The sequence below is a fragment of the Mustela putorius genome, unplaced genomic scaffold (assembly GCF_011764305.1).
Source record: "Mustela putorius furo isolate JIRA1106 unplaced genomic scaffold, ASM1176430v1.1 tig00003853_pilon_pilon_pilon, whole genome shotgun sequence".
Lineage (NCBI taxonomy): Eukaryota > Metazoa > Chordata > Mammalia > Carnivora > Mustelidae > Mustela > Mustela putorius.
In genome coordinates, this window is record NW_025422005.1 from 5168474 (window position 1) to 5190753 (window position 22280).

The 22280-nt window shown below is 44.9% G+C and overlaps 1 protein-coding gene across 1 annotated transcript; it reads right to left on the reverse strand.

Moving 5' to 3' along the window:
- Positions 1-130: 130 nt before the first annotated feature.
- Positions 131-13954, reverse strand: UTS2 (urotensin 2). Its single transcript, XM_013064591.2, is given in 7 exon segments — positions 131-293; positions 1715-1758; positions 2831-2941; positions 4876-4979; positions 5265-5321; positions 5323-5433; positions 13923-13954. Coding segments are annotated over 7 exon segments (579 nt in total). The 3' UTR covers positions 131-173.
- Between the last annotated feature and the right edge of the window lie 8326 nt (positions 13955-22280).

A 22280-nucleotide genomic window follows, 5' to 3' on the forward strand; every position in this document is an offset into this window, starting at 1 on the left:
CATTTATAAGTAAAATGACCACTCATGATATTTGCAAAACATACAGGATTTATTTTCCAAATAATAATGAGCAGGGTTAAGTTTTTTTCTATACTATTTTCAAATCAGGCATTTTTGTTTTTAACTTTCTAAGATGGTTGTTTTTGGGTTGACTAGTAGATGTTCATTTCACTTCAGACACAGTATTTCCAGAAGCATTCAGAAGGAGACCCACGTTTCTCATCTTGTTTCCTGTATCTGGCCAAAAGATGACTCAGGAAAATGTTAGGATCTCGTCCAGAGAAGGCTTGAAACTAACCCCACAAACAAACAAAAAAAAAGAGGTTATCAATGTATTAAGACCCCAACAAGTAAGAGGAACCATAGTTAAGACTTAGGACCTCTGAAAAGTGTCTGCTCTGTCATGTGGTGTGTAATTGCACTAGGAACCTGGAGTGTGGTGGTTCTGGAAAGGGGTCCAGCCCACTGATGGCTGTGAAGTTCCCCAAGCCCTCACTGACCCATCTCTATTGAAATACTCGGTCAGTAACATGTTCTGTCCATTTATTTATTATCTTCTTTGTGAAACAGATCTTGTATTTCCCCTGAAATGAACTTCTCTTGAAGTGTGGGCCCTGAGTATTGTCGCTACTGCAGAACGGCACGAGCAGATCCAACTAATCACCTTTGTGATTTTAGAATCTTAGCCATCTTCCTTCTACTCAGAAGAATATAAACCTGAGAATGATGACTTTTACTTCGTCACCTGCAGACACCACACCGACCCCTGCTGGGTGGTTTCGCCCCATTGGGACCACAGGCCGTGTCTGCCGTCTCTAGGATGCAGTATGTCCGGTATATTTTTACAAGGATGCTAGTGGGTACTACACCAAAAAAGATGTCTCTGGCCAAAATGTTTGGGAAGTTCTTGATTAAAGTTAAATAAGTTTACCTCGGGATTTCGTAGAGGTTTCGGTGTGCTGACATAACAGAGGATCACCGAGGTGGGAGAGGCTAGAACAGTGGGCATGGTCGATTGGCTGCTGGGACTGGTGTACCCACAAACCCTTCGGGAAGCACGTAGAGTTTGGGGGTGTTAGTGATGATGGTCAAGTGCAGACTTGCCTTTCAGCATCGGAGGCCCTCCGGGAATTGCATGCCATTTCTAGCCATCTACTATTATCATTCCCCGGTTCCCTCTCCCACTCTTTCCCCCACACCCAGAGTACAGCGGGTGCCCCGCCCTCGGTGGCCCGTGCTCCACCTGCGTGTTTGAGCACAGCGCTCTTCCACTTAGACCCTGCACCCAGCGGCTGGAATGCGCATGCGAGTCACCCGTGGTTCGTGCTGGGGCGGGGATTTTGACTCCCTATGAGATTCTGCATTTCTCACGAGCTTCCCAGTGACACCAGGGCTGCCGGCCCCGGGCCACGTGGGGGGATGATGAAAGAGCTCGCACAGGGATGACAGACTGGAGAGTAGGGACTTATCTATTGTTCATTCCCTTAAACTTATTACAGTAATTTTTACCCAAAACAGGCTCTGGGAAAATGCTTGTGGTCACATCTAATACGGATCAGAATTTAGGAAAGGTAATGCTTTGAAATAACACCGATTGGCCAGTTACTTGAAGGGATGATTTCCACCCAGGACACAACCCAGTTCAAGAATTCAGGATCCTCTAAAGTCAAGGTATAAAATGCTTCACCTGACCGTCATAAATAGAGCCACTTACCTTTTTCATGCTTCCTCTGGTGTTAGCAATGTTGGTACCGAGACCTGGAAAACAGTATTCGGAAACCATTCATCATCAGATCTGTGATTTCCGGTTTATGCTTGTTTTTCTTAGAATATTACTAAGTCACGTCTAACTTCTGATCTTCCTGTTTTCACGCCGCAGTGATGTTTCCTTGAAGGCCGCCAGGCAGGGCCCCTGTTCTTTCTTGCTGACGGGAGTCCACAAAGGGCGCTGCTTTCTCCCCAGGAAGTTAGCAGCTCAGTAGTTTATTGGAAACATTTTAAATGAATGAACTTCTTTCTAGTAAATGTTCCATTCATTTAAAAATGTTTCCAATAAACTACTGAGCTGCTAACTTCGGGAGAATGCAGCGCCCTTTGTGGACTCCCGCTGCCGGGGTGGTTCAGTCAGTTAAGTGTCAGACTCTTGAGTTGGGCTCAGATCCTGATCTTGGGGTCAGGCTCTGTGCTCAGTGTGGAGCCTGCCGAAGATCGTCCTCCTCCCTCTGCCCCGCACCCCACCCCCTTCTCCAGGGAGAAAAAAAAGGCTTCATTTCATTTCCAGAATGTCCTGGGAATTTGTGTCTGTGCGTAGAGTACAGTCAGAGAAAACCGTAAAAGCGGACAGTTGATTGGTGGCCGTGTGCGACTGCGGGGGGCCCTTTACCCGGCCTGTCTCCTTGCCTTCACAACAGCCCTCGGAGGTGGCATGTGTCCCAATCCCACCTACTGATAAGAAACGGAGGCACCAGGTGATTAAGTAGTTTGCCTAAGATTTTAGCAAGAGGGAAAGTGGGATTTCAAATTGCACTTACTGGAAACTGCGATAACACCCCCCTTCCCCTCCATATAAATCCGTGCAGGATAAAATATATATATACATAAGCTGGGATGGCACAGAGAGCGCGATGCTGGCGAGGAGTTGGGGAGAAAGAGAAAACACAAGATTGCAGAGCCGTCTCGACCCCAGAAGGGGAGAGTGGCGGGCAATTTATTAGCCTGTTTTATAGGTCATCTTTCTCTTCCAAAACGGGTTTTTACCTCATCTAGTGGAGAAGAGAGTAATTCAGTAGCAATAAAATCAGACCACCGATCTGTGCAAGAATTCTTTTACCTGCCTTCCTGAGACCATCACCCCTCTCTGCCCCTGACATCTCCAGCAGCATTTGCAGGAGGGACACTCTCTCCAGTTCATCCAAGGCTGATCTCGTGTCTCCATCAGGTGCTACTTAGAGTAAAATAGAGGTTAGTCACGCTGTTCACCCTTCAATTACCTGTTCCCTATTGTGTTCAGGGGGGCTCTGGGGCAGGGAGGGAATACTAGGGAAGCCTCCAGTGCTGTGTTCGTGAATTATCATTGGTATCTCAACAGAGAGGTGGGGAGGCTACGGTCCGATTTGTGAGCCGGCAGCACAGAAAATCAAGAGAAGGGCATCTAATTCTGACTCTACGCCTTTGCCCAACTGCTCAGCCGCCCCAAATAGGAGAGCAGAGGCTGAGCCACAGGGCCCATTGAAAAATGTTTCCACTGGAAAAGTGGTCCTCTTTTGTTCCTATTTCTCTTCTGCTGCCCGTTACCTTTCACTTGTGGATGATCTGAGTGATAGCATAGGTAGGAAGAGGGAAGGGGTGCTTTTCTGCGAGCCAAGACTGTCCATGTTCTTCTGATAACCAAATAAGATGTCAGTACTCCTTGTCTCTCTGGCCTTCAAGACTTGAAGACCGCCATCATTAGAACAGATTCAGCCTTTAAAATCCTCTTTAAAGACTTTGATAGTAACATTTTTAATGTGAGACTTGGTCAGCTGAATATAAGATGTATGGCAAGTGTGCTTGGGATGCGTATGGGTCGTGCGTGCGAGGTGTGGGACATGGGAGGAAGGCGGAAGGTATGCTGCGGGGACACTTGGCACCAGGATGGCTCTCTTGGCTGGCAGCCGCGGTGCTGAGATCAGAGGCTCCGGGAGCCCCAGAACGCCAGCTGGCTTTCAGCTTGCAGATGCGGTGCTACGACCTCAGCTAGAAGGCATTACAAAGACATCCGAGCACATTTGCAATATTTCTGAAGCATATTAATAAAAAACCTGTAAAATTCGGCCACGTGTCTTGAGGCTCATTTATGTAGGAACAACTAAATTAGAAAAACTGAGACAAGAACTTGAAGGGAGGCTGTCACCTGTTTAGGGTTTGAGCAAGATGCTGCACTCATCAGAGCTTTAAAAAAAAACCTTAATATGTACATTTTTTAAAAGGACAGTGATAGAGCCGGTCTTGATTTCATCTTGTGCTTGCCTCTCACTGTTCTTTTTAAGTAGCAGAGATTCAATAAAGTTAATGCCTGTTTTTGGCCGCTAACACAACGGGAGGTCAGGGGTTGCAGCCATGGACGGGGCATGTGTGAGTAGCCAACAGTGCTTGGCCATCATCAAAAAGCCTCTTGGGAGAAACTTTGGAGACTAGGAGTGATAAAATCAATGGCATAGAAGAGTTTTTTCCTTTAAAAAAAAAAAGTTTAAAAGTACCCCAAATTAAAGACAAGATAAAATCCAGTTAAAATGTTTTATTCCTTAAACTAAATTAAGAGGAAATAGCCAAATAAGTACTGACCGATTCTTTTTTTAATTCAACTTATACTTAAACTGAATGAGATATAAATCAAAAAGGACAAGATACTTGACCTGGAAACCAATGTCATCCCAAGCTCCAAACTGTCCCTTTTTTATTCCTTAACGAACATTTGTGTTTCATGTAACACATATCAGATGATTACTTTTAACTGAAAATGGTATAAAATAATCTATAATTGGAACAAACAAATTCTACATCCAACCAGTTCATTTAAAATAGAAACCAAAAGGAATTGATGTTTAAAATGTCATACAATTTTTTAAACTGAAAAAAAAAAAAGTTGACCAAAACAAAAGTTTGGGTTACAGAAATAACAGGAAATAAGCAAAGCTACCCTTTTTTTCTCTTCTGTTTTAGAATGAAAAAAAAAAAAAGCCTAAAATGGATTGTAAGGGTCCTCTAGGATTCTATCTATAGCTAGGACTGAAAAGACTTCTGCAAACAAGAATTCCCATTCTTATCTCTAACTTTGCATTTAAGACCCTTGAAGACTCTTCCAAGACTAACAGAAGGGAAACAAATTCAATTTACCTGAGAGCCGCAGGGTCTCTTCCCTGGAGTCAGGGACAGGTAGAGCAAGGAGAGGATGTAAACATCCCATGAAAAGCAAACACCAGGGGATCAGCTTATACATGCTGGGCAAGAGACAGGAGTCTCCCTTCTTGGCTTCTGTTGCTCGGAACTTCCAGCTTACTCCTTATTCTGTGATCAGTGGTTATATATATGATCCTATGACTCATTCACCCCCTCCAAAAAATTAAATTTATTGGCTATGAAGGCTAAAAGGCAATCACTTTGCATTGATGTAATTTTTCAAGGTAACAACTCACAGACAATAAATAAATTTGCTGTCAATGCCTAGTATACAAAGTAGATATAAAAAGAATAGTTACATTTATGAATCTGGGCAAAGGACTGACAGCAATAAGTCATAAGTCAAAGAAAGGGTCACGCATGAGTTGAAGTGGCCAAGGCAAGGACATGGATGTCTGAGTCCTAGCAGGAGTGACACAGAGCGTGACATGGAATGTGTTGGTTTCCCTTTTCTTAATCAAGAGCGATAGATGAATTGTCCTGTTGTATCGCAGACTGCCATGGCCGAAGAATGACAATGTGCAGATTAACACTTAAAACCAGTTCTTTAGTGAAGTTAAGTTAAAATGCACAGCAAACCTTCAGGCTCAGAGCAAGTCTTGAATTTCAATATTGTTCATCAAGGAGGAATGAAACACACGCCTGAAAACCTCACCAATGAATATTTCCTGTGACTGACTGCTCCCCTTGGCAGTCTGCTGGCCTGGCCCCAGCCTGGACCATCAAATGGCCTCACCGTGGGTGTCCTTGGGTCTATACTCCACCCCACCAGCGTCTACACAGCACAAGTCGAATCATGTCAGGTTCTTGCTCAGAACCCCATATGGACCTCAAATAAAAGTTAAAACTGTGGAATTACTAGAAAAACAAAATCACGAGCCCCTTCCCAACCTTAAGGCAGGTAGAAGTTTCTTAGCTGAGACATCAACCACATAAGCAAGAAATGGATCAATTTGACTGCTCCAGAATTAGAAACATCTGCTAAGAGATACCGGTAAGAAAATGAAAAGACCAGTCCCTTCTAGGAGAAAAGTCAGAATACATATGCCTGATGAAAGATTTCTCCATAGATATAAAATATATATACATAGAAAGAACCATAACTCAGTAAGCCAAAAACCCCATGAAAGGAATAAACACATACTTCAAAAGAGAAGGTATACAAGTCTCTAATAAGGACATGAAATATTCCACATCATTCTCATCAGAGAAATGCAAATTAAAATCACAGTGAGGGGCTACCATACACCCACCCCAGTACAGCAGCTGTGATCAGAAAGACTGATGATCCCAAGCATTAGAGAAGGAGCGAGCCCGTGGGGGAACGCAAAACAGCACAACCTCCCTGGAAAACAGTTTGTAAGTTTCTCATAAAGTTAAATATCCCTTAAACTGTGCAAACCCTGAAATCCCTCTGCAAGGTCTCCACATACTCGAGGGAAACAAATGCATTGATCCGAGAATCACTTGCACGCAACATTCCAAGCAGCTTTATTCCCAACCCTGGAAAACTGCAAGCAGCCCAAGGTCCACCCACAGACGAGTGGACAAACAAGCCGGGCTGAGCTGGAGGATAGAATTCTACTCAACAGAACTCTACCCAACAGTGGCTGGTAAACATGACAGGGTGGGTCTCAAGGATTTTGGGCAGCGTGAAGTAAAGCCAGACCAAGGACAGTACATGTGGCATGATTCCATTCAGATGACATTCTAGAACTTGCAGCACACTTCTGTGGGAGGTGGAGGGTTGACTGTGCAAGGATGAGGGAGCTTTCTTGGGTAATGAAAATGTCCTCTATCTTGACCAAGGATAGGGCTACATGGTCATAGATATATGTGGACCAAAACTCATCAAACTCTACACTTGACATGGGTGCATCATCTTGTACGTGACTGATCCCTGATGAGGCTGATTGTCTCTTAAATCCCCTGTAGCTCCTATTCCATGTTTCAGTTCTTCCAGTGCTGTTCTCTGCTTACAGCTAAACTCGACTGCTTCCTGAACACATTCCTGCCTCAGGACCTTTGCAATGGCTGCTCGCCACCTGAAATGTTCTTTGCTTGATGTGCACCTGCCTCCCTTCCTCCCCTCCTTTGAGTGTTTGCTAGAATGTTACATCCTCTGTGAGGTCTTCCCTGACGGCGCTACTTAAAAATCGCAACAAACCTATCCCAGGCATTACTCATGTTCATGCCTCTCTCAGCTTATCCCACCGCACTGAGCCCTCCGGCCTGGTTACATATTTCAGGTCCTTATCAAACTAGAGGCACTTAGTAAATATCTGCTGAGTCAGCGAGTGGGGCACCATCCCGTGTCGGGCCATGTTTCGGGGGAAAAGCAGAGAACAAAGTAAGTTTCTACTCTCGTGAACTTTCCTGCCAGAGGCAACAGACAGCAAAATGAGTATTTGCGATGATAATTTTTTACTGCTACGGGGAATAAAGCAGAGTGAAGAGACAGTGCAGCAAGGCTGGTGGGCAGACAGGCAGGCAGGAGGCCTCTGGAAAGGGGGACGGGGGAGCACAGACCCAGGTGGAGTCAGGGAGCCATACACGTGCAGGATCTCCCAGAGGAAATGGAGGAACGGCCTGGAAGCGGATGGAGCACTGGCGGGAGAGTCGCATCCCCGGTGGGGGGTCGGGGGCCGTACTGCTCATGAGCAGGATTGGTCCAGCCCAGACCCCTGGATGGGCAGCAGGGCGTTGTCAGTGCTGGGACAGGGACACGGACAATGTCAGGGCAACTGCGCACACAGTTCTGGCGGGACAGAAGGTGGTCATCTTCAGACTCCTCTAGCCATTCAGCAGACGTCTCAGCGCCCACAACACACCTACACTGCCGGGTGCACGACACAGCTGTGGACCAAGATGACAGAAAGAGGCACTCAACCTGCGGGTTGGTGCCAACAGAAACCACGCTTGCCTCCCTCCGTCCGTCTCTCTGGCTCCACACTTCCTTGCCTTGATAAATCTCTGCCCATTTTAGCTCATTCTTTGTTTTCTCTTTGCAAAACTGGCTTTCTTTTCTTTTCCACATGTATTTGACCAGACATACACCCCACTGACCCGTATTTGCCTTTCTTCAGTTGAAGGAGATCAGCTCCGACACAGTATCTTTAAATCCAATTTGCAAATTCCTAGAAGAGAGGGTTCAACAGGCCCAGTTCAGCAGAGCTTTTGCTGAACATCCCCATGGAGGGTTCCTGGGGCAGCTCATACACAAGAGAGGACTGTGGCCCCACCAGACATCCCAAACTGAATACAGTATGGCAGGAGAGAAAATACACTTACACCTGGTAAGCCTGCTTCCAGAAATTTACCCTAAGGAAATAACACAACAGCAGCAATGCATCAGCAGCAGCCTTAGTTATGGAGGCCAAGACGTTAGATCAAAGACCGCAGACTGAACTGCATACAGGAGTCAGAGGTGATCATGTAAGTGAGCGAAGCCAGCTTGGTGAATGCAATAGGGAGTGGTGGGGAGTGTGGCAAAGTAGAGAGCTTATGCTCTCTCTAAAGGTGGACTCCTGCTGCTAGTTGCCAAATCTTGATATTAGAAATCTGGATTTTAAGGGCTATCCCTTTCTCTTGGCAACAAATTCAAACTAAAAAACAAGAATGACAGGGACGCCTGCATGGCTCAGTTGGTTAAGTGTCCAACTCTTGATTTCGGCTCAGGTCATGATCTCAGGGTCATGACATGGAGCCCTGCATCGGGCTCTGTGCTCAGTGGGGGGTTTGCTTGGGATTCTCTCTCTCCTCTGCCCCTCCCCTTGTTTGTGCACAGTCTCTAAATTAATTAATTAAATTTTAAAAGAATGACAAAAAAAAAATGTAAGCCCACTATGTCTTCAAATAGTACACACCGACAAGCCATAATTCACCTTTCAGGCACCTGGTTCTGCCCTAAATACCTAAAATAAGCATGTAAGTTTGAAGATCATGGAGCTTAGAAACTTGGAAAACAGGGCTGACTGGGTGGCTCAGTCCCTTGGGCACTTGACTCTTGGTTTCAGCTCAGGTCGTGATCTCAGGCTCCTGGGATGGAGCCCCACATGCTGGCTTCACGCTCAGCACGGAGTCTGCTTGAGATTGTCTCTCCCTGTCTCTCTTCTCCCTTCTGCTGCATATTCTCTGTGTGTGTGTGTGTCTCTCTCTCATATAAGTCTTTAAAAGAAAAAAGAAACTTGGAAAACAGAGTAATGTTAAGGAATTAGAATACAAGGAGACTGTGGGAAAAGGACAGTGGACAAGAACTGGCATGTAATCTCACAAAGGTGAAAGTAGCTGTGCGAGGGTGACGGTGGTTTCTTTCAGGTGCTGTTGCATTGTACACGTTGCATCGCTATTTATTATGTCTGTCAGTTACACGCGTCTGTATAAAGCATTCAGGAAGCCAAGTCCTGCCGTGGGGGTCAGGAAGCAGGCAGGCAGGGGCTCGGGGGCGCTGGTGCCCCTTGAGGACGTTTCTGGGAGAGGCTCCTCTTCTCTATGGAAGGGGCTCCCTGCCAAGCTTTGTCATCCTCCGGTGACTCAGGGGTACTTCTGACGGTTCTTAGTGATAATTTTACAGGATGGCCTAATTAAGTTACTACTAAAAGCTTAAGCTCAAAAGAAAATTAGCTTCTTTCCTTCAGCAGACCATCAATGACAATGTCACCTTGTCCCAGAAACATACTGATACATCACTCAGTCCTAACGGTCCTTGCGTTAAGCAACGCAGCTCTGTGGTTACAGCAGAACAGGTACGACTGATGATGACAACCTTTCGTGGTAGGGAGGTCCCTTTCATTAGTTGCAAATTACCTTTTTTTCCCCCAAGGATTTTCATTTCTTTACTTGAGAGAGAGAGAAAGAGAGCACAAGCACAGGGAGGGTAGAGGGAGGGGCGGACTCTCCACTGATCAGGGCCCCCCACCGGCCCACAATGTAGGGCTCCACCGGGGGCTCGATCCCAGGACCCTGGGATCATGGCTTGAGCCAAAGGCAGACGCATAATGGGCTGACCCACACGGGCACCCCACAAATTAACTTTTTAAACCAGAAGGGAATTTTTTGTGTCTTTGAAGAAGCAAACAGTGAGTATGACATATTTGGAGTGACTCGTGCCCATGGAGCACCAGTGTCCACTGGATAAACATCGGAGTCAGAAATCTCTGGTCTGTTTTGAAACTGATCTGAGTTCACCAAAGCTGCTGCTGTGTCTGTCTGTGAGTCCCATGGGCCTAACTTTTGCGGATAGTCCTCAGTTGTGAGGAGAATTTGATAGAAGTGACTCTGCTTAGTGTTTCAAGCCTGTCCGGTGCTTCCTTAGTGAGCGCTGTCAAAATTCAGGACAGTCAATCAGAAATGCGTTTGTGCTCTTCAAACACTACAGCGATTATGCTGTTTTTGAAGCCGACCTGGGTCCCTGACACCAGCACAGCTCCCATTCAGATGATGTTTCAGACATCATAGGGGTCCACTCTTACTTCTATTAGTTGCAGGCTCTTGGGTTCATTTGCATGAATGCATATTCATGAAAAATTTAACCTAATCTATATTGGATATAGACTTAGTTTATGTTAATGTATATCTGGAGTAACCATTGCGTGTAAAGAGCTCCTGAGTGCCTCCCTTGTCAGTCGCACTGGGGCAGTATCCCTCGGGAATCACAGTCGCTCCCACCCCCCAGGAGAATTGGGGCTTCGTGGGAGAGGTGATCGGGGGCCGAGTGAGAACACAGCCTGAACCGAAGCCCTGACGATGTGCTCGGTGTGTTTGCAAAAGGCTGGACCCAGCTTGCCAAGACCAGAGGGGTAGTCACCTAGATGATTAGATCACATCGCCAAGTTAAGGAATTTGGATTTTTGTCCTTTAATAGAAAAGAGGAGAGACAAGGAAGGGTTTGAAACAAGGGAGTTGTGTCATTCAATATCTAGGGCATCAGAAGGTGACAGGTGCTGCAAAAAACTGAGTAGGCTCAGGAGGGTGGTGGTAGGGCACGGGGCCATTTTGGGTAATCAGTATAGAAGGAAAGGAAGAGAGTGCCATGTGCTATCTGGGAAAAAAACAAAAACAAAACATTCCAGGCAAAGGTAATAGCAATTGCCAAGGCCCTGGGGTAGGATTGGTTTATGCCTTTTTGAGCTTTGAGCAACACCCAGGAGGTCAGCATGGGTCCAGCAGTATTAAGGGGGAGAACAGTGCGGGCTGCAGACAAAAGATGGTAGCGGGGCAAATTTTGGTTCTTTTTGGTTATTTTAAGGACTTCTGGCTTTAAAGTGAGTAGAACAGAAGCCCTTTTGGAGCAAATATATGGCCGAATGTGAATGATGTTTTAAAAGATTCAGTCTGGCATAAGGAAGTGGGCACGGGGGACAAGGTGGAAGTGGAGAGGCCGCTCTCTGGAGGCTGGAAGGGCGGGGTGAGAATGGCCAGATTCTGCAGCTGCTTGAAGGACGAACCACTAGGATTTGCTGGCGAATTGGCTGCCACACACAGACAGGCATGGAGGATGCCCCAGCGCCCTTGGCCTGAGAACCTGGAAGGGCGGCCTCGCCCGTAACAAAACGGGGACAGTCGTGGGGAGCGCCGGCTTGCAGGGGATTGTCGGGAGTGGTTTGGACATATTGGTTTGGGGGTCTGTTAGCGCCCCCCCCCCCCGCCCAGGCAAAGGTCGAGAAGGAACTGGACGTACACTGGGTCCAGGAGGAAGACCTGGGCTGTAGATAGAACCTGGAGTCAGCAGGGGGTGTGTAAAGGCGTGTGGCCACACACATCACCAAGGACGTGAGGGCAGACAGGGGAGCAGCGTGGAGCAGGTGAGGGCCCAGGAGACTGACCACATCTTTGGCAGGAACAGTTTTGATGGCACCAAGGGTTGAGAGGCTGATTAGAATGGGCTCAAGAAATAATGGGGAAAAGCCTAGCAGGTTGGGCACTTCCTCTGTTGGTGGAATAATATCGATGATGTCAGTGCGGGTGTCCAGGTTCTGCGTGTTGTGCGCAGCACATGCCCAGGTCTCCAGGGTGGCAGGCAGAGCTGCGGCAACATCCCTGCTTTTCAGATGATGGAAGGGAGGCTGCTCGAGGTCCAGAAGCCTGCCAAGCTCCTGCGGCGTGTGATGAGCACTGGGCCTGCTCTAGGACCCCGTGTCACCATACTTGACATCCTTCACAGGACCTGACACTGTGGGAAGTGGGGAGCTCTGTGACCGACCATTTTCAGGGTAGCCCCGGGTGCTCAGGGGTCCTTATGCTGCAGGGGTACATGAGAGGAGCCACTTTGTGGAACTGGGCGAGCATGGCCCTGCCCACCCCTCCCCGGAAGAAGGGTGACCACACGAGAAAACAGCAACGTGTCCAGTGATACCCGCCCTACTCAATGGGGCTAGATTTTTATAAACTCTAAAAAATAAGCCCTTCCATTTGCCTTGAAAATGTCACATTTCCTCGGGATCTCGCGTTGGTGGTATAGTGGTGAGCATAGCTGCCTTCCACGGGATCTCGTGGGCAGCCGCAGGAGGGCTGGGTCTTCACTCTCAGGCATTGATTTTCTAGCAGAGACGTCCATCCCCATCCCTGTGACCTAGAAGGCCACTTTCCAAAGGAGGGTGAGCTGCCAAAGCAGGACACTCTGGGTCTGGACTTCACGCGCCAGAGGATGCGTCACGAGTGACGGCGACAGGAAGGGTGCTGGGCAAACACCCACTCTTGTTATTGATTGGATCCATCCAATTGCCTGGGAGCCCCGTGTAGGCATTGTTCAAGGGAATGACTCAAATGTCACCTGAATGATGCCTGAACGGCTTCAGCCAGCGCTTTCCACATTTCCGATGTCACAGGAGACTTTTCATTGCAGAGAATCTTAATTGTGACTGAGGGCTGGATGTGGGGTGAAGCAGAGTGATAGGTCTGCTGGGAGAGTGGGCGCTGAGCCGAGCTGGGCCAGTGGGGTGACTTTTTCATGATTACCGTTTCTATGTCCCTTCCTTAACTCGTAGGTAATGGAAGGTAGCCTGTATCCTTGACACTTCTATTCCGACTCAGATCATGACATTAAAACTAAATTCTTCACAGGGCACCGGAGTCCCTAACTCATAGAACTATTTGATGTTTCAGCTGAGAAAACCCTCTTGTCCCCTGAAACAGTAACGCAGCTTTCATTTCCAAAGTCCTCCTATATTTCTTGCAGACCTGCTCTAAGATCAGAATTTAGTTCACCTGAATCCTCCAATGTAAAGATGGAGAGAATCTCTCAAGTTTCTAAAAATATAGAATATTGAACTATTGTTTCCATGAAAATCATTTCATTTTTATTACTTGATTTTTTGCAATGTCTTCTAAATAAAAACAAAACAAAACAAACACCAAGAACACAGTGATAGCCAAAGAAAGTTGGGGGTTTTTTGACTCATCTTAATAAAACCTTATATCATGGGGAACCATTCGGTATCTCAGTAAGGAGGCATTGAAAAGGACCTAACTGATCTGGGGTGGGGGATTTGGGGGGCTAGGGGCTCCAAGAAGTAGGGCTGTGCTCTTGATTGGCGGCTATCTGGAAGCAGAGGTGATCCTATGCTTGGATATCTCAACCACTTTTATCCAGAAAGTAGGACAAACCGTGTGAGGCTCAAGCTTTGATGGAAGAGAAGCAGCCGTCTCTCATGTTAGCCAGGATAGCGGGTGTTGGATCATTCCTGTGGTTCAAACGAGCTCTTGTTTTTGTCTGAGCAGAGCTGCTTGCCTGTGCTGTTGTTTTGTCCTGGTCCAGCACAGACACAAGGTGACCTCGTCTGATGGTGCTCGTGAAATCAGTGCTCAGCAGGACCAGCTGTGAGGGCCAGAGGCTGCTTTCCTCTTGCCATCCGTCCACGTGCTTATTATTCAAATACGTCATGCAGTATGCTTCCTCCGGGACGGACACGCAGTGATTTACAAGCACAAATCCATCTAATCAAAAGCTGCCTTAGGATCCTGCCTCAGCTCCTGTGCCCCCTCACCTGCCCTGGCTTTTCTCCACAGCCTCAGACATGCTGTGGGTTTAATCTGGTGTCCATGCGCTTCTGCTGTATTCTCATTGCCTGCAACAGAGCAGTGCTCAAACAATATTTGTTGATGCCGACCTTTAATTAAAGAATGTGTCGTCTGTGTGATACATGGCATGCCTGGCCAAATCACAGCTAGTCTTTTCTAGTAGAATTTTCCAGTGTCCTGATTCCCAGGGCCACTATTCTAAAGTGGTCTCATCCACCCGGCCGCCCTTCACCCATGCAGTCACCCGTCCCTCCCTCTGCCCAAGCTCCATCCATCCATCCATCCACTTACAGCTTTTACTGGTTTGTACATAGTCTTACTATGTACATAGTTTTACTGTTTGTACAGTAAAACTATGTTTTACTGTTTGTACATAGTCTCATTCAGAAAGTGAACGTACTTGGACAATTTCCAAAAGATCAGTTTTCTTTTCTGTCTGCTTGTCTTTGGGTCTATAGGGCTGCTTTGTCGGGCGCTAGCACCTGGACTGGGCCCAGGGGTCTGGGAGACAAACATTGTCGGCCGAGCACGAGGTCCCTGGGCCCTGGAAGTGCAGGAGAAAGCCCGGCATAGTGTCTGTCACCTGGGGTGTGGGGAGTGGGGTGGGAGGACTTGGGCACGGGGGCGCCGCCTCCCGCACCTGCATCCAGAGCGGAGGCGGGGCCTGGGCGCGGCTTGGGGGCGTGGCGAACCGCGTAGGCCGGCCCTGGAGAGAGTGATGGGGCGGAGCTGCGGCTGGGCTGGGTCCGGCAAAGGGTGACGTGTCTGCAGTGGTGAGGCGTGGCGCGGCGAGGGGGCGTGGCACATGTGTAGGGGCGTGGCCAACTCTGGTGCGGGTCGGGGCCTTGGTGGGCGGAGTGGGGTGGAACTTGGCGGCGGGGGTCCAGCCTGGGCTAGGCCTCCCAGGACCGCGCGCGTGGAGCCGGGTGAGTGAGACGGTGAAGTCCGCAGGGATGTGGCCAGGAGGCGCGGGGAGGGCTCGTGGGGCCGAGCGCCCCCCGGAGGTGGGAGGGGTGTGGAGCCCCCGGCCTAGGGCTGAGGGGGCCCCTGGCAGATGGTTGTTGGTACTTGGATTGTTGTGCTTGAAACACGCCCCCTTTCTTGCTGCATCCCTAAAATCAAGCGATCTGGTCTCCCGGCCCATCGGGCGTCACCTGCACCGCACCTGTTCTATGGCATCCCAGGTGTCCAGGTTCAGTCTCCGTAGAGACCTGCGCGCTACCCTTGCTCCCGCACAAAGACGCCGGGAAGATCTGACAAAGTCCTTCCTGCCCTGGCCGCGTCTGGGGGACCTCAGAGGCTTTCAGGCCTCTCTGGCGCCTTCCTGCCATCCGCACTGCTTGCTGCAAACCCATCTCGGCCCAGGCTGCAGGAACAGAGGACAATTTGCCACAAGCGACGCGGATGATGACTATTTATCTACTCACACAGAGAAACAATTTTACCATTTCCAGATAGCCCTATTCAGCTCAGACAGGGATGCTTAAGATAGTATTCGAGCTAGCGTTAATTTTAAATAAATATAAAAGTCATTATTTTTAATGTTAATCCACAGGACGCAAACCCATGCTACCTCAGTCGAGGTAGGCCAGATTTCGGTCTGTGAGCTGTCTGTCCTGTCACTGACTAGAATATTCCAAACAAAAGAGATTGGTTCTAACAGGGTTTCCCTATATCACGTTTTAAACAATTCCACACCTTTATCATAGATAAACTTTTTTTTCTTTTCTTTTTAAAAAATATTTTATTTATTTATTCGACAGACAGAGATCACAGACAGGCAGAGAGACAGGCAGAGAGAGGGGGAAGCCGGCTCCCTGCTGAGCAGAGAGCCCGATGCGGGGCTCCATCCCAGGACCCTGAGACCATGACCCGAGTGAAGGCAGAGGCTTAACCCACTGAGCCACCCAGGGACTTCCATTGATAAACTTTTTAAAAGAAATTACATCGGTATTATTTAGAAAGCTAATTCTGGGTCCATTTCTAGATTTTATTTTATTTTTTAGATTTTATTTATTTATTTGAGAGAGAATGAGTGAGAGAGAGCATGAGAGAGAAGAATGTCAGAGGGAGAAGCAGACTCCCCAAGGGGCTGGGAGCCCGATGCGGGACTCGATCCTGGAAGTCCAGGATCATGACCTGAGCCGAAGGCAGTTGCTCAACCAACTGAGCCACCCAGGCGCCTCCATTTCTAGATTTTATCATAGAATTGAGCATCGTCATAATTGCACTCTATGGTTCTTGTAATTGAAAGTAAATGAAAATGTATGAATTTCATAGTCAGAATTACAGGGCGGATATATTTTTGTCTTATTAAGGAATTTTTTTATACTTGATATTTAGTCGTATGTTTGCACACCATTAAAACTTTTGAGTCATCACCTGGGAACAAAAGTTATTTTGAGAAATTGCTAAAGAAAATGGTATGGTTTTGCTTTTTAGTAAAGGGCCCTGTTATCCTGTGCTGTAAAATTACACAGTACTTACAGAACATTCCTGTTTACAAAATGCTGAAAAAATATTTGTTCTTAATGGTCTGTACCATTCGATGGACTTATGTCTTCCACACACAACTGGCCCTAGCCACAAGCCAATTCGTGGGCGTTCCTGTTGGGAAGACTTAGATACAGAATACTTCCCAGAACAAATGCACATGCATCTAATCTATAGCTTCCAAAACAAATGACGACCTAGCAGTGGTGTGGCAATCGAAGAACAAAACGAAAATATACTGTGGTGTGCTTGCATTGCGTGCTGAAGATGGAGTTGTCTAATTGTACAGAAGCCATTGCTGCACTTGACCTACATTTTACTCTATTGTGATTTCAAGCACAAGGAAGGAAGGTAGCAGTATCAGTAGCTCTCCCGGAATAAGAAAAACAAGGAGAAGGATCCAAAAATGGGAGCATCCCGTGAAATTGGTTATGCATGTAATATAAGGAATCATGATATTGCCTTATTGAGCTCTTCAGTATTTTTCTTCTGAACGAAATACCCTCTGACTTAAAAAAAAAAAAAAAAAAAAAATTCCAGGCGCCTGGGTGGCTCAGTGGGTTAAAGCTCGGGGTCCTGGGATCGAGTCCCATATCGTGGTCTCTGCTCAGCGGGGAGCCTGCTTCCTCCTCTCTCTCTCTGCCTGCCTCTCTGCCTACTTGTGATCTCTCTCTCTGTCAAATAATAAATAAAATCTTTTAAAAAAATCCATCAACAGGTGTTGGTCATCTTACTATTTTTATAACATGATGCAGCACATTTATTTTCCCTCTTTATTCTATCAGACTAAAACAACAACAAAAATGGGTTTCCCCTAGTGTCCTTGATTTAGAACCCTGCTTTGCAATCCTACTGTGTTTTGAACTGGACTGGTAGCTCCAGTTGGACTCAGATGAGGAGTGTGGATTTCATTCTCTTTTTTTTTCATTTTTAATTTATCACGCAGTAAAATGTACACTTTTCGCCAAACAGCTTTGTGAGTTTTGATAAGTTAATAATCAGGAACCCACCACAATCAAGACTCAGAATAGTTCTGTTCACCCCCTAAATTTCCCTCAAGCTGACCCTTTGTGGTCTGTATCTTCGTCCTACCCTTCGTCCATCCCTGACAATTCGTCCTCCATCCCTCAAGTGTTGTCTTAAAAAAATAATAATACATAAAAAAATAAAGTTTTATATCTACAGGACTATCATATAAATGGAATTATCATACAGTACATAACATTTTGAGATGTGCTTCTTTCATTTAACATAATGCATTTGAAATTCATCTGAATCAACATTTCAGTTCTTTTTATTACTTTATATTCCATTTAATGGTGTGCCGTGATTTATCCACTCACCATTTAAAGGGCAGTCTCTGACAATTATGAGTTATGATGCTATACACACCAGCATACAGATTCTTGATCAATCTAAAATTTTTTTCACTTGGGAGTAATAATGTGGATTTTGGTGCTATTGGAATGGTCCTGTCTGTGTAATTCCTATTTTTAAATTGCTCACTGCTAGCATATAAAAATACACTTGATTTTTGGATACTACTTCATATGCTGTGACCTGGTTAAATTTACTTGTTAGGTCGAGGAACTATCTTGTAGATTCCTTCTAAGCACTGTTTTAGTTGGATTCCACAAACCTTGATATTTTAAAATTTTTTCATTCAGTTCAAAATATTCTCTGATTTCCTTGTGACTTCTATGACTCATAGATTATTTAGAAATGTACTTTTTAATTTCAAAGTGTTTCAGTGTTTCCCAGATATCTTACTGTAATTGATTATTGGTTTAATTTCATTATGATCAGAAAATATACTTTTATGATCTCAAGTTTGTTAATGTCTGTTTCATGACTCAAAATATGACCCAGTTTGATGAATGCCCCATGTGCATTTGAAAAGAATGTGCATTCTATTGTTTTGGATGGAATGTTAGTCTTTTTAAAAAATATTTTATTTATTTATTTGAGAGAGAGAGCGCATGAGAGGGGGAGGGACAGAGGGAGAAGCAGATTCTTCATCAAGCAGGGAACCTGATTCGGGGCTCTATCCCTAGACTCTGGGATCATGACCTGAGCCAAAGGCAGACACTTAACCAACTGAGCCACCCAGGCGCCCGGGTGGAATGTTTTCTAAATCTCAATTAGATCAAGTTGATTTATAATGTTCACATCTTGTATATTTTACTGATTTTCTGCACTAGAAATTATTGATTATTAAGAGAAGACTGTTGGAATATCCAAGAATAATTATGAGCTTTCTTTTTCATTCTATCATGATTTGCTCCACAGATTTTAAAGCTCTTTCGTTGTGCATGCACATTTAGGAATGGTGTGTCTTCTTGGTGAATTGGCTCTTTTACTATTATTAATGTTCTTTTTAATTCCTTTTTCATCATTTCTTTTTCTGAAATCTACTTTCTCTATATTAATATAGCTGCTCTAATTTCTTTTGACTAATATTTTCATAGTATACCTTCTTTTTCCTTCTGCTTTTAACCTAAGTCATTATACTTCTTTATTTTTTGTATCTGTTAGAGCTTTTATTTTATTATTTTCCCTTTTTCTTTTATTTTTTCAGTGTTCCAAGATCCATTGTTTATGTACCACACTCAGCACTCCATGCAACACGTCCTCCTCAAGACCTTCCACAATCTCGCCCATCCTCCCACACTCCTTCTTTGAAAACACTGTTTGTTTCTCAGAGTCCACAGTCTTTCATGCTTTGTCTCCCCCTCTGATTCACCCACTTCATTCTTCCTTTCCTTCTCCTAATGTCCTCGTGTTTATGTTCCACAAGTAAGTGAAACCATATGATAATTGACTTTCTCTGCTTGACTTATTTCACTCTGTCCCTGTTGATACAAAAGTTGGGTATTCATCCTTTCTGACGGAAGCATAATATTCCATTGTATATATGGACCACATCTTCTTTATCCATTCGTCTGTTGAAGGGCATCTTGGCTCTTCCCATAGTTTGACAACTGTGGGCATTGCTGCCATGAACATTGGGGTACAGATGGCCCTTCTTTTCACCACATCTGTACCTTTGGGATAAATTCCCAGTAGTGGAATTGCAGGGTCATAGGGTAGCTTTATTTTTAAATTTTTGAGGGATCTCCACACTGTTTTCCAAAGTGGCTGTACCAACTTGCATTCCACCAATAGTGTAAGAGGGTTCCCCTTTCTCCGCATCCTCTCCATCACTTGTTGTCTCCTGTCCTATTAATTTTGGCCATTCTAACTGGTGTAAGGTGGTATCTCAATGTGGTTTTGATTTGAATTTCCCTGATGGCTAATGATGATGAACACTTTTTCATGTGTCTGTTAGCCATTTGTATGTCTTCTTTGGAGAAGTGTCTGTTCATGTCTTCTGCCCACTTTTTGACATGATTATCTGTTCTGTGTGTGTTGAGTTTGAGGAGTTCTTTATAGCTCTTGAATATCAGCCCTTTGTCTGTATTGTCATTTGTGAATATCTTCTCCCATTATGTAGGTTGCCTCTTTGTTTTGTTGACTGTTTCCTTTGCTGTGCAGAAGCATGATATGTCTTTAAATACAGCATATATTTGGGTCTTGTGTTTTCAGTCCTATCTGACAATCTCTTTTAGTTGGTATAAAATAGACTGTTTACATTTAGTGCTTATTGATATGGTTGGATTTAGGCCTCCCACTGTGTGTGTGTGTGTGTATAAAATTTTTTTTTCTTTCTCACTGTGTTTTGTTCCTCTGTTCCCTCTTTTGTACATCTTTTTGGATTATTTGAATGTTTTTAGTAGTTCCTTTTAATTTATCTATTTTTTTGTCCATTTCTCTTTATGTTATTTTATAGTGGTTGTTCTAGGGATTATGGCATACATACCTAACTTTTTTGTGGTCTATTTAGATTAATATTTTAACAATTCAAGTAAAATATACAAACTTCATAAGCATCTAAGTCCATTTACCCTCTCTCTCTCTTCAAGATTTAATTTATTTACTTAATTATTTATTTATAGAGTGTGGGTTGGGGGAGGAGTAGAGGGGTGGGAGAGGGAGAGAATCTCCAGCAAATTCTACACTGAGTGCAAAGCCTGAAACAGGGGTCAGTCTCACAACCATGAGATCACAACCTGAATTGAAACCAAGAGTTGGATGCTTAACAGACTGAGCCAGCAGGTACTCCCTACTCCTCTCTCTCATATTATAGTCGTCCATATGTATTACACCTCTATTCACTGAAAATTCTACCAGACAATGCTATAATTTTTTTTTCTTTCAGTGGTACACATATTTTAGAGAAATTAGGAAAATAGTCTATTATATTTGGTCAGATATATACCACCTCTATTGTTCTTCCTTCATTCCTAAAGGAATTCCTGCAGTACCAAGTTTCCCTGTGGCATCACTTCTCTTCAGCTGGCAGAACCTCCTTTAGTATTTGTTTTTGAGCAAGTGTCCTGACAACAAATTCTCTCAGTCTTCCTTCATCTGAGAATGTCTTTGTTTTGTTTTTTCATTCATAAAGAATATCTGCACTGAGTATAGAACATGGTTCTGCTGTCTTTTGTCTTCTGTAGGTTCTGGTGAGGAATCCACAGTCATTCCAATTGTTCCCTGTACACGGTGTCACTTTTCTCTGACTGCCATCAAGATCTTTCCTCTATCTTTGGTTTTCACCAGTTTATTATGCTGTATCCCAGCCTGTGTTCCTTGAGTTTATCCTGTCTGATGGGTCACAGAGCTTCTTGGACATGTAGATTTATATCTTTCACCAAATTTGTGATGTTTTTTGGTCACTATTTCTTCAGATATTTGTCCATACCAGTCTCTTTCTCTTCCCTTCTTGGACCTCCAGTGACACAAATATTAGATATTTTGATGTTATTCCAGAGGTCCCTGGGGCTCTGTTCAATTGTTTATAATTAATCTTTCTTTCAGTTTTTCAAATTAAATAATTTCCTTTGATTTATCTGTGAGTTTACTGACTCCTTCCTCTGTCATTTCCATTCTGTTTTCTTCCAGATATTGTATTTTTCAGTTCTAAAGTTTACAATTCTTTATATAGTTTTTGTTTTTCTGCTGAGACTGCCTATCTTTCCATTTATCTGAAGTGTATTTACCTTTACCCCATGGAGCACAGTTATAATACCCACATTAAAGCCTCTGTTAATTCCAATATTGGGGTCAACTCAGGGTTGGTGTCTGTGGATTTTCTTTTCTCTTGAGGATTGGTTACATACATACTCCTGGCTCTTCATATGCTAAAGATTGTTTGACATTTTGATGATTTTGTTGTGAGACTCTATGTCCTGCTAAAATCCTCTGAAGAACACTGACTTGTTTAGCTGACAGTTCCCTGGCTAGGCTACTACCACAAGTTCTATTTTGCCTTTTGTGAATAGTGATTTCAATGCCACTTAAGTTTTTCAAATCTTGCTGTGTTCCTTGGTGTCTGTTTCATGCATGTAGCACTTAGAAGGTAGGCTGTGTTTATGTTTGTAGTTTAGTTCTCAAAGTCTTTACTGTGTTGATCTGGGTCTCTCCTGTGCGTGCACAGCCCTAAGGCACGCTAAAGACTCATGCCCATATAGACTCCTGTCCAATAGAATTAAGAGATCCCCTTCACCGGCTCTCTCCTCTCTATAATCCCCTGATCACTCTTTGCTCCCAGGGGCCCCTTTCTCAGTCCTGTGGCTAGAAATCAAGACTTTCTCTTTGAGTTATTACTATGCTCTCTGCTACCTTTTAGATCAGAGATGGGGTTGCTCTCAGTCCTTTCTCCTTTTACTCTGGAAAAAACAAACAAAACAAAACAAAAAACAGAGCTACACAATTGCTGTTTTTTAAGATTT